Source organism: Vigna unguiculata, chromosome 7, assembly GCF_004118075.2.
Source record: "Vigna unguiculata cultivar IT97K-499-35 chromosome 7, ASM411807v1, whole genome shotgun sequence".
NCBI classification, from domain to species: Eukaryota; Viridiplantae; Streptophyta; class Magnoliopsida; order Fabales; family Fabaceae; genus Vigna; species Vigna unguiculata.
The window spans coordinates 6,919,850-6,933,623 of record NC_040285.1 but is presented as its reverse complement, the minus strand read 5'-3'; the positions used below and the strand labels follow the sequence as shown (position 1 = coordinate 6,933,623).

The 13,774-nt window shown below is 29.8% G+C and overlaps 1 protein-coding gene across 1 annotated transcript; it reads left to right on the top strand.

Annotated features, from left to right (window-relative positions):
* The first annotated feature begins 4,125 nt into the window (after positions 1–4,125).
* On the top strand, positions 4,126–8,232 carry LOC114189466 (glycinol 4-dimethylallyltransferase-like). Its single transcript, XM_028078029.1, has 13 exons — positions 4,126–4,284; positions 4,379–4,429; positions 5,381–5,658; positions 5,799–5,882; positions 5,977–6,051; positions 6,534–6,617; positions 6,712–6,801; positions 6,889–6,990; positions 7,184–7,279; positions 7,372–7,443; positions 7,529–7,627; positions 7,743–7,847; positions 7,949–8,232. The coding sequence occupies exons 1-13, from the start codon at positions 4,233–4,235 to the stop codon at positions 7,988–7,990; spliced, it is 1,230 nt and encodes a 409-aa protein (XP_027933830.1). The 5' UTR covers positions 4,126–4,232; the 3' UTR covers positions 7,991–8,232.
* Positions 8,233–13,774: the final 5,542 nt, after the last annotated feature.

The following is a 13,774-nucleotide window of genomic DNA, read 5'->3' as shown; positions in this document are numbered from 1 at the left end:
AGATTGTAAATTTTTATTCTTATTTATTACTCATCTTGCTATGTCAAATGTGGAATTCCAACTCACACTTAGAATTGTATATCTCCCTGTTTGTTGCTCCCCTTAATTTATTTTGTCCAATTTATCAATGAGTACATATGGACAATTCATTGTACAAGTATGGTGTGTTAGACAACATCAGTAATTCAATGTAAATTACAACATTGATAATTGTTGTAAAAGTACTTGTTTACTTCTACTTTAGGTGGTACCTACTAATATGAAATTGACTCATGCTCAAGGCAAATATTGTTGAGATCAAATGTGAGTTTGACTTTTTATATCGGATAGAAATGCAAGCAATACATAAAGATAAAAACTCAAACACATTGTTTTAAGACTTTTGGTTACATATAATTATATAATCTCTTATCATTATAATGGAATCTCCTTACTACCTCCTAGAAAAGCCTAATAAGTGATATTAAAGTCATAAGTTTGTTCTGGTGATGAGTTCAAACAAGTACAATGATTGAGTAAAAAAAATTAGGTTTTTGAATTTTCCCATTGAGCATAAATGAACAAGAGATAAACAATATCTAATAGTCACAAACTCTTAAGATTTTGGTTGAACGTGATTTATGGTCTCTTGTATGAATTTTTTCTTAGCTCATTTGTACTAAATCTATCCGGTATTTCTTTCAAAAAAAAACTTAATAATAATGCTCTTATGTCTAAATGCTTGTATATTTTTTTTTATTAGCAATAACAAATATATTAATAGGGACAATAGGATTATCCCAACCCAAATACAAAAAAACAAAGTAAGAAGAAAAAAAACAACAAGAACAAATCTAAACCATACATCTTTTTCTCTCATAATTGTTGTCCACCAAATTACAAGAAAAAAGTATAATAAGAAAGGAGACTAGAACATGAACTTGATTTACCACTCTTAATACCAATATGGATCCTGCATAAAATCATAAGCACAATACCACACACCAGTATAGATTCCAATACCAGAAAAAAACAAGTTATGTCAATATAACTATTCTTGCTATCCTGATAGGTTCTTACCATGCTAAAACCAAACAAGACTTAAGCAACACAACACCATACATAGATAAAATTTCATTTTGAACCTATTGTAAACAAAGAACATTACCTTCACATCCCCACCCCATCAGATAATATAACAATCTACTAATACATGGATAACAAATGAGTCCACCACCAACCTAAACAAAAGAGCCTAATATCTGCTAAAGGCACAAAGATTGTAAACATATGGTTGGGCACAAACACCACTCAGAGTATGAAAATAATGCTTTAGGATTTTTGTACACTATCCAAGACCATGATTTAAGTTGGGCTAGAGTGAACACTTAATCAGCATCAACCTTTGCATTTCTAAAAATGATATTGTTTCTTTGATTCGAAATGCACCATATAATGGCCACCTACATACACCGCTACAATTTGTTGCAATTTTTATTCATACCTTGGAGTTTAAACTGAATGAAGTATGAAGTTGTTATATTATGATGTACAGATGACAGTCCCACCCATAAGTCACACATCTTCCAAACATGTGCAGCCACCTTAAACCCAAAGAACAAATGGCTAACAAATTCTACATTAATTCCACACATCACACATGTATTGTTACTCAAAAGTACACCACTTCTTTGTAAATTGTCATATGTTGCCACTCTATTAGAGATAACTCACCATGCAAAGAATTGGGCTGTAGGCAAGGCTTTAACTTTCCAAAAAAGACCAAACACTGCATTCTCTTGCCTTATATCTCCATTTTGCAAAGTCTTATATGTTGACTTCACACTATACACTTGGTTATCTTCTCCCTTCCAAAACCACTCATCCTCCCTCTCTTTACATGGATTATTCCTTTGTATATTATGCAACAAGGTAGTGACCATAGGTTTTTCCCATTCAAACCACTCTCTTCTCTGTAGAAGTTTCCAAATCCATTGATCACCATTCCAAACACCCATTTCCTTTAGAGTAGCTTCCTTTAGAATAGAATTTGTGTACATCCTAGGAAAACTATCTCTAACAGGGGTTTCACCGGCCTACCTATCTTCCCAAAACTTTATTTTATTTCTTATTCCCATTTTTCATATTATGTTCCTATCAAACCAATTTGTTATTTGTCTTCCCCCACATATTTTTCTAATATCTCTCCACCACCACGAATTATAGTTTCCATCTATTCCTTTGTCTAGTGCTCTCCAAGAAGCATACTTTGATAATAATACTTCTTTCCATAATCCTGGTTCACCCCTTCACCTCCACTTCCATTTTCCCAATATAGCCATGTTAAACATTCTCAAATCCTTTATACCTAGCCCACTTTCTTCCTTGGTTTTACACGTATTTTCCCACTCAACCCATGCAATCCTCCTTCCTTCATGGCCCCAACCCCATAAAAACTCTCTTTGCATTCTTATAATAATATTGATCACACTCACTGACATCTTGAATAAAGACATATAATACAATGAAATAGAAGATATCACCGATTTTATTAATGTAACCCTCCTGCGAATGATATATATTTTCCTTTCCATCTTTTTAGTCTCTTCCTAATTCTTGTGGTTATGCCCACCCAAAACTCTTTCTTCCTATGATTTGCACCTACTGGTAAGCCCAAGTATGTAGATGCTTGCCAGTCTAAATGCTTGTGTATAATATAATTGTTTTATGGTCATTCTCACCACACTCATACACTAGAGTTTCCCCCCTAAAAAATCTCCAAGACCAAGGTAGAAAACCATAAAGATCCTTTTGTGTGGACTTGTTAGACTTTCATCAACACAAATATTCCCAAACACAAATTACCATAACAAAATATATCATTTATTGTCACACATATATCAATATATATCTTTTGTTCACATAACATATGGAAAATCATTACTATATCTAGAGTCTAAATGCAATATCTAGAATCCATGACCTTTGTAGATTTTAAATACAATGTCTAGAGTTACGTTAATCTCTGGTTTTTATATTATAGGAAATCCAGTCGAATTATCAACAACTTTGACTCCAACCTTAACATTTTATATTCCTCTTATCATGAATGACGTTTACCCTTAAGTATTATATATTTTTCTCGCCTATATTATTTGTTCCTAATGTTTCTGGGTCACGGATCAAATATCAAATGAAGAAAACATATTTGCATTAATCACGAGTAACCTAGGGCTAATATTTATAAATCAAGTACAATTAAATAATTTTAATTACGCTAAATAAACAGCTATATTAGATTATATATAATTTAAGAAAACAGAGTATTACAGTAGAGAAAACACTAGATATATTTAGATAGCTGAATAATGTTACTTAAAAACATGTGCAAGTTATTTTTTTTTATCAGAAAAAAAAAATATTGAATAGGGACAATTGGGTTGTCCCAACTCATACATAATAAAGACAAATGGCAACAATATATCATTCCTTCTCTAGATGATAATGCAAAAAATATTATCATGACAACAACTCCATTGAAGACTAAGCTTTACATTATAATTGGTTTTCATAACAATACCAAAAGTATCTATTTAAAGAGTCCTCCATCCATATATATACTTTAATTAAACATAGTCTCAATTTTTTTCATTGTAGATTTTGTAGTCTTCAATGGATCGTCCACATAATCCTACAACCATGCAAAAACCACAACCAAGAATCCTACAACAAAAATCCACAATATCATACAAAAACAAAATACATAAAGACACATAATGAGATCGATTCTTAAATGATTAAAAAAATTATTTCAATTTTCTTTTTTTTTTCTGTTTTTCTTTATTCTAACCATATATAATATCTTATTTAACATTAAGCTTTGAATATACATTATAAAAACCCATGCAATTCACAAAGTCTTTCAAACCTTTCAAACTTTTACGCTGTCAATTTATTAAAATCTAAACTAATAAATCCTGTTGCTAAAGTCTTTTAAATCATTTTATGTGTGACTGGTTTTGTTTGATTTGATTATTTAGCATTTTTTTTTTGCCTAGAAAATGTTGACTATGTAAGCGTCGTGATCAATTTCTACGTATCAATCAAATTTTATATATCTCCTTAAGAAAAATCAAATTTCATGGAGTCTTTTTGCCTATAAAATCTGAAATTCCTCTCTTCTCTTCTATAGGGTATCTCTCAGTTCCTATCTGTTCTATAGAGTTTAGTGTTACCCTGTGTGGTGAGTTTCCATGGCTAGGGCACATCTTATATCTTCTCCTAACGTCTCTTCACTCACAAATGGTACTTATATATATACTCACTATCTTCTATGGTTCATTTTTCTCTGCAAACTTATTTTCTGAGTAATATGTGGAAACATTAATGGTAATTGTAGGTTCAAATCTTTGGGGCAGAAAACTCTCCTTCAAGAGTGCTTTCTATGAAAGTATGTCTCATCACTTATACCCTATTCCTTCAACTAACATTTATCATGCCTAATTATTTGATTAACTTTCTGATCAGTATCTCACTCTTTCATATCTTTTTGTTCATCTATTAGTTGAAATGTGTTATAATATTAAAAAATGCACATGTTGATGGAAACTTAAACTTTACAATGGTCTTCAATAATTGGATGTAATAGTGGACTTATTTATATTTGATGGTAACTAGATTTCTCACATAATCCTTGTTTACTATATAAATTTTACAAACACCCATTAATTTTAATCATTTTATATTATCTTTAAATATTACAGTACTGCTTATTCATTAATTTATTTATTTCATGTTAGTTAACTTTAAAATATATTTCCTGAAATAACAATAATTAAAATTGATTATTTTATAAATATTCTGTTAAATTTAATGTAAGTCACAATAGCTTAGTTTATTTAAACTTAAGAATGGAAAATTTTAAAAATAAACCATTATATATCGGTATACTTTACTTTTAAATTTATTTATAAAATATTTTTTGCTAATAATAACAACGTATAAATATATAGTTATATTTAAATGATGCAAATAAACTTTAAAAATAATAAAGGTATAAATTATTTGAATATTTATATGATATTATCACTTAAACTAAAATATTATTAAAATTTATTTGAAAATATTTATTTTAGATTAATACACTGTTTTAACTATTATTAAAATTTATTTGAAAATATACTATCCAACATAACTTTTCTGTTTCTTCGACTGTCACAAATTATAGTTTTTTTTCAACGGCATTTCTTATTTCAATTTTTAAATTATTTATTGTCTTAATTCATCATCTTGTCATGAATTTAAATATATATATATATATATATATATATATATATATATATATATATATATATATATTTTTGTTGTGCACGCTACAACTTTGAACACTTGCGTACATTAGGTTCTGGTGGATCAAAAGCTTCTCAGCAGAAAATAAAAAGTCAAATACAGTATAATCCTTTGAGGTTTCAACAGTCATCTTTTAATCATCACTACAAACACGTTGAAAGGGGAGCAACATATGAAGAAAGCAATAAAAATTATGTTGTGAAAGCCGTCACTGTACCATCTTCTGAGTCAGAATCTGAAGCTTCAAGCTCCAAAAACTTTGTGGACTCTGTCAAAAATTTCATGGCCGTTTTGTATCAATTTATTTACCCTTACGCAATGTATGGTCGAGTAAGTACAAACTTTTCCATCACTTTCATAATTCATGTTCAAAAGTTATGGTCACTACTAGTTTTTGTTCCTTGGTTTTAAATTCCCATAGAGATAATTAATACCTTGTTGTTTAAATTAACTTTATCTGTGTTTTATAGACAACAACGGCAATTTCTGCGTCTCTCGTTGCAGTAGAAAGACTATCAGATATATCTCCCTTGTTTTTTATTGGTTTGTTACAGGTTAGACTCTAAATAAATTGCTTTAAAATAAAAATAGACAATTGAAAACTACTTCTTTGACCTCAATAATAAATATTCTTTTGAGTTTTTGCAGGCTTTGTTACCTTCCTTGTTCATGGATCTTTATGTTAATGGAGTGAATCAAGTGTTTGACTTCGAAATAGATAAGGTATGAAACTTACTATGAATAAAAAAATACGGATCATTGATAAATTATTTATTTATATAATTGAGAACGACGTATCTTTTTCTTAATGGGAGTACAACCAAACTATAGCTCCTACAATTTGACCGAAAACCTAACTATTTATTTATCTTAATTAATTCAGTCTATGGGACATATTAAAGTAATTTAACATATCTATTTTATATATTACCGAATTAATTAAAATAAGAGAAAATATAGTTGGATTTTGGAACAGTTTATCAATGTACTTCAACCTTGAAAATGGTGAGAATTCTTAACAAAGTCCCTTTATATATAGTTTCTTGTAAAAAAATAAAAAAGAATCGCTTTATAATTTTGAGTCTAAAGTGTTCCTATAATTACTATAACCATTGATAGGATCTAAAAAGCATGCAACTTTTAATAGTTTACGAACTTTTGGATATGTTTCTTAGAACTAATGTATGCTACATGTTTTATTGCAGATAAACAAGCCACATCTTCCATTCGCCTCTGGGAAATTATCCTTCAAGACTTGTGTCTTTATTGTTGCCTCATCTGCAATCTTGGTGCCATATACATTCATCCCTTTCCAGAATAAAAGATTCTCTTAAGATGAGATTCATAGAGAAAGGAGAGTTACTGTTTTATTCTGTTTTACAGGGTTTAGGGCTTAACTTGATGATAGGTTCTCCGCCATTGATTTGGAAATTTGTGTTGAACGTTATATTAATTAATTGCTATTCAATGAATGTGAGTTCTTTTTGAATTTAAACTTCTTTTTTCCCCTTACAATATATAAATATTATATAAATATCTGATGGTTCTGAAACTTTGCAGCTGCCTTTCTTACGATGGAAACAATATCCGGTGCTGGCAGCATTATTCGTAGTCGTTAGTATGGCAGTGGTTTTTCCAATTTCATACTTCCTTCATATGCAGGTTCTGTCCTATCACTAATCTTTGTCTTTTATAGATCTTAGTTTGGAATAACCATGTTCCATCTTATATAATAATAATAAATCTTCAACCCAAGATTTTTGGGTTAGTTTCATTTGATACACAATCAACCATTTGAATCCATCAATCAGAAATGGATTTATTAAATTACTAATTGTTTGTAACAAATGTTCAGACGTTTGTGTTGAAGAAGCCACTTATGTTTACAAGATCATTCATTGTTTCTCTGCTGTTCATGGGTTTGTACTCTACTGGTTTAGCATTATCCAAGGTAAGTGTCGTTATTTTATCAGACATGTATTCATTTTCCAACATCAAGCTTTTGGTGAAATAATGTAAAAGCTTTGTATTTGATTTTTGTAGGATATACCTGACATGGAAGGAGATATAAAACATGGCGTTGATTCTTTCGCAGCACGTTTAGGCCAGAAAAACGTATATATGTTTCTTAAATTCAATGTTTTCTTTTGGTTATATGTGCTCTTTGTATAAGATTTGATCGATTCTAAATCTTTGATAGGTATTTTGGATTTGTATTTTCCTTTTTGAAATGGCATTTGGAGTTGCCTTCTTGGCAGCAGCATCATCTTCATCTCCCCTTTGGATGAAATCTATCGCGGTAATATGTTTATTATATGTACATAGGTTGGAATTTTGTGTATGCAGAATTTATTTATTTTTTCTCTCAACATGGTGAACAATATTTAAAACTCAATCTGTGTGCTATGTTTTAGTGTCTTGGAAATGTTGTTCTTGGTTCAATTCTCTTTTACCGGACCAAAGACGTAGATGTGACAAATCCAGCTTCCACTGGACCCTTCTATTTCTTTCTCTGGAAGGTAATTCTTCTCTTAAACATTGTTTATCATCTGAGTAGACTATAATTTAAAGGGAACAGTTATCTAATAGCGTAAGTACAATTATGTGTTTGTTTTTGCAGTTGATGACGGCGGGACAAGTTTTTCTGCCTTTTGTCAGATAAGGTGTCACTAAAGATAAAACAAAACGTTTGCAACACATGCGCAACAGAATAACCTAGAGACCCTTCGCATCTAAATTTCCTGAACCAATGAATGTGTTCTCTCTAGATATCATGAGTTTTGTATCACTAAGATTTTCTTTTTTTAATTGTGTGATGATTCTAAGTATCTATATCGAGCTTTATCTCTATGGACACATCTTTCATCAAAGGAATAAGAAAATAGAAGCAACTTGTTATAACTAGATTTTTTTTCATCAGCAACTAAAAAAATATGAATAAGTATACAATAATATTTAGTATGAGTATTGTATATGTTCACTCTTGAACAATTATTAGAAAGAGGTATTCAATGAATTGTATTGGTGAAATAGATTCTTTCCTTCCTTGTACAAAATTTAAAGAACATCATGTATGTAGTTTTTCATCAAGCTAAACAAATTGACACAAGATACACAAGGATCTTTTAAGGAACGATCACCGAGAAAATATAACACAAATAGGACTAGACAAAAGAAATTAACACTAACCCAAAATCTTGAAATAACAAGTTTATGGATCTTTATTTTCATACGGTGTTCGACTAATAAAAACAAATACATCTTGAAAAACATGAACATTTTTACCCACGAGAATTTTCGTACTAATAGAGAAATAAGATCATCACAATCAACACAAAAATATATTGTGAAAATTTCAAAATCACAAAAAAACCAAAATCGTTGTTTGATAACCAAAGAATAATATTATATGAAAATGTGTACAAGACATAGACAACTCTCCTATGCCATTTGATCTCAAGTATACCCACATTGTCCAAAATAAGAATTTAACTCAATCTTCACAATACTCTACTACAAGAGTATAAGAAAAGTAAAATATAAGGTTAATTTTTTTTTTTTTGATTGGGACATCTATAACCATGAACTTAGAGTTTGTTATATAGCCACTATCTCTCTTTCCATTGCTTATCTTAGGTGATGTGAGGCTTTCCAAGATTTATTATTTTCATTAACTCAATATTCTCCACCATGATTAAAATAAACATATCTTCATTTTTATCTTTGCTTATACTGAAAATCACTTATACTCTCCCATAAAGAGTATACTCACTTTGAATTAAACCATGAATTAAACCTTTCCAGCTCTATTGTTGTGGTTCTGTTTAGGAATCATCTTCATAACCATGTTTTGTTTTGGTGTCAGTATTTTCAGCTCTCAAATCTATTCCTGGAACTGTAATGCTCATATGTTGGGTGCCTATTTTTGTTTGCTAGCATCTATCCAGGTAAGGGAAGCTAGAGTTTTTTTAATGTTTTCTTAGTATCTGCCTGTTTTCAGTTCAGTTTCGTGTTTATAATGCTTGTATGCAGTTGTGGTTTACTAGAAAATATTGAGATGTTGTTTGGCTTCGAATGTCTGCTTGTTGCATGCGTGAATAGTGGCGAGAACTGATATTTTTGCCCAAGCGAGCATGTCTCGCCTAGGCGAGAATAGTAGAAGCTCGCCCTGGTTTTTGCTCGAACTCTCGCGCAGGTGACAAGCTTCCGTTTTAAGCAACGAGTTATCTCGTTCAGGCGAGGAGGTCTCGCTTAAGCGAGAACTCGCAAAAACCTATAGTGCTCCCTGTTTGCAATCTCGCTTAAGCGAGATCTTTTAGCTTAAGCGAGAACTTTTAGCTTAAGCGAAATCAGTTTAGCTTAAGTGAGACTACTCTAGCTTAAGTGAGAATTGTTGTAGAATTTTAATTCCTTACTTTACCTTGCAGATTAATTCAATTACTCTTAAAAGCATGAATATGTGATTATGTATGTTTCATATGATATTGACTTGCTTGGTATGAAATGAAATAAGAATGGGTTGGTTGGTTGGTGGTGCTTTGACATGAGATGATAATGCTTGAGATGGTATGCGAAATGTTGTTGATAAAAATGTTTCATGGGAAACTCTTAGTGATGGTGTGGTTAGTATATACTTTGATATAGGAAATGTCTAGATAAAGAAGGTATCTTGAACTCTAATAATCGTTCACGCTCACATAGAGCAGAATGATTTATGTGGTGAAGTACAGGAGGTCCTAGTCTTGGAACGTATTGGGCCTAAGATATTAGAAGATTAACCTTGTATGTGGTTGAGTGATAACCCTTGTATTTAAACTCTGCAGAGTTTAGAAACCACTCAAATTCTTTAATCCGTGCATCTATTATTATTAGTGTCACTCTGGTAACCATTGTCACCGGAGAAGAAGAAGGGAAGAGAAAAAGGAAAAACAAAATACATAAAAAAAAAAAAACTCATTGCGGAAGGTATTATTTGTATTTTGGAAATCTTGTTCTAAAGGTTCTGTTTTAAAAATTTTGTTCCAGATATCTTATTCTGAACAGTTTGCTCCATAATACTTTCTAAGCATGTGATCCAAAAGCCCATTTTTTCAAAGAGGTATAATAGTAGTTGCATATTTGGGGATGTGCAAAGAAATTTTCAGGCTGTAGAAAGTAGACACCTGCATCCTCACTGTTTGTATGTGTATTTTGAGCTTGTGGACCCTTGCATGGCACCGTGTGTATGCATAGATATTCTATATACACCCCTTCTCTCCTTCATACACATCTGATGCACCATTAGTTTGAACATTATTTAGAAGTATGATTTTGTGTTTCACAAATATATGTTATAGTTGTAATTTGAACATTTTTTTCGTCTCTCTTATATTTGTTTCTCCAATTTTTTTTTCAAGAACCCCATATCTCTATTCAAGAACTTCAAGAAATAATTTTCAGAATATGTTAATTATAATTTTTTTAGAAGAATCAATTTCCTGGCCTCTTAATTAGTGATTCAGCTTTATTTTGTTTACAAAATACGGTATTTTTTTAGATCAGAGAGTAATGTGTTAGAGAATTAGCATCCAATAAAAACAATATTAAATTATTTATTTAATCCTCTTAAAACCTATTTACACTCATGAATCCATATTCAAACATGTATATTCGGTTGCACCATCGATTTATCAATTAATATAGTCAAACCTATTTGTTCGAACGAGTCCAATAAATATAAGATCTAAATTAAAAACTTTGACACTTCAATTTACTACTTCAAGTAATGGATTTCTATAATATATTAAATTATCATTCTGCTGACTTCACTTAATAAATTTGACTTGACAATTTCAAGAAAAAGACTATCCTGTATTCGAATTAGTTGACCGTTCACTATTTCTCCCCATAGGTTATGATTATTTTTGCTACTAACACTAATCTTTTAGTACACGTAGACTGAATGGTTAGTTTATGTAATTAAAATTTATGATAAATCTATATTTCTAAATATATAACTTGCATTATAATTAAAGCTTATAATAAATTAATATTTTTAATATATAAATTATATTTTTCATGTATAATAACTGATTTGTACAGTGATAAAAGGGTAGTTTTAACTATTAATATTTTTTATTGAAATATACGAATTCATATTAGAACTAAAGATATTAAAAGTAATAAAAAAGTGTTCTCTTTCATGGAAAAACACAGTAAAAGGCTATCACTGAAGAAAAAGTACTAAAAATAATTATTGTATTTTAACTTATTTAAAAATTCAAATATCTTTTAGTTTAAAATTTTAATTATGATGCAGATACAGAGACAAAGATTTATGGATGATAAGATTTTTATACCCAAGGGTAATATCGGAATGATTTTGGACTATCGATAATTTCATTTGGGGCATTTGGAAAGAGACAAAGGGATATTTAGGTATATATATTTAATTAAGCACGTGTTGAATAAGCTCTTGTCAAATGACAGATTATTCATGAATTGAGTGTCAAATTTAATGAAATGAACCAAAAATAGCTTGGAAGATAATAATTAAAAACTATAAGTCAAAAACTTGAAATAAGGTCTTTGAAATGTGCCCAAAGTCCAACTAAAAAAATGGTGAAGTCTAAGGATAAATACATTTACGTGAAGATAATTAAAACATGTGACACGACAGGAAACTGCTTACGCTTCTTGATGGGTGAGGCAGTTAAATCGCCATTGGAAAAAGTATGGCCAAATCAAGTATAGAAATAATGGCCGATATTAGTGGTCGGAGGAGACTCAACATGCTCTCTATCTCTACGTCTCTATCTCTATATATAAAACTTGAATTCTTTTATTTTTTTTCATTGGAATGATTTACAAAACATAAGAAATAATAATTAAAAATGAAATTCATTTTATAACATATACTTTTGCATATAGATGCATTGTTTTTATAATATTTTATTCTTACAAATTAGAAAGTTATTGAGAGAGTTTACAAATCAAGATTAAATTAAGAAAGTTCTAACTATGTTATGTAATATTTTGTATCTAATATTAATAATAAAATTATAGTTTAGCTAAATGAAAAATTTTCATGTCAACAATCCCTCATGTTGGTGGATAAATATTATATCACCAAGAAAGAATTTTGGTTGTGATTATTTTTGACATTGGGTTTTGATTCTCAAATCGAAGCATATTTAAGCGATATAAGAAAGCGTGATGTTTTGATCAACATAAATAAAAAGTCAATATTATGCTTCAACTCATATTTTAACGGAAGCCTGTACTCTTTAAATTAAATAATTATTTTAAATTAAGAAGGGTATTTGGTTTCGATTGGATGGACAACCGATGTCATATATCTTTAAAATTAAATAATTAATTTTAAATTAAGATGAGATTTTGGCTTCAATTATAGTAAGAATTAATGCCATGTGTCCTTTTAATTATTTTAAATTTAGAGTATTTGGCGAGGTAATAACCAAAGCCAAATGTCATCTTATGCTTCTATTTTGGCATAACCGAAACCTAATGTGTGCTTTTTTTTAATTTTTTTTTTTTTTTGGTTTGTTCCCTCATTTTAAATTATATCACCACAAAACCATAACAAAAACAACAAAATATATTTTATCAAACCCAGAATCATCCAAAATCTAAATACAACTATAAGTCTTGTCTAACAAGTAAATATCCTAAATATTGTTGAACATTTATATTATAAATTTTGCACAAGTTATCCTATCATACTTTATGGACTCATTGGAAATTGGTGCACTACTCTTGAATTTCTGCAAAAAAGACATTAAGTTCAATTAGTATATAGAAAGACAAAGTTGCAAAGTATTTGATTCATTACAAATATTACCGTATTCCAATTAGTTGTAATATGAGCATGAACAATGGTTATCATCCATTGCATTACATAGTAACCACACTTATATGAGCTGATTTGTTTATTACACACATATATTAACACAATTATAAATAATTAAGAAAGAAAACAAACTCAAACAATTATAAATTATGGACTAAAATACCAAACTTGGAAGGACAATTGTTAAGTGAAAAATGACAAGCACACCGGTCGCACGTAGCAAGTAATAAATATCGTTCTCTCCACAAAGACTTCTACAACACATGACAAATCTCGCAATTCACAACTCAAATAGACAACAAAGCTTACAAAAACAAAAAAAAAAACTCTTTTTGGTATTTTTATCAAACAGTTTGTGTGCAACAAGAAATTTAACATAGAGTATCTACAACTATCAAGAGTAGATTTCATTCACTTCCTTTTCATGCATTGACAAACATCTCATTTCCATATTCAAGTCAAAATGAACTCACAAATATACTCAAATCCTATCCCTAGTGACTTTGAGCCTATAATAACTCATCAAGTTCCAATTCCTTGAATCTTCAACAAGCAATCATGTATTAAGTTCAAGAGTCTAAAGATTACTAATGAATC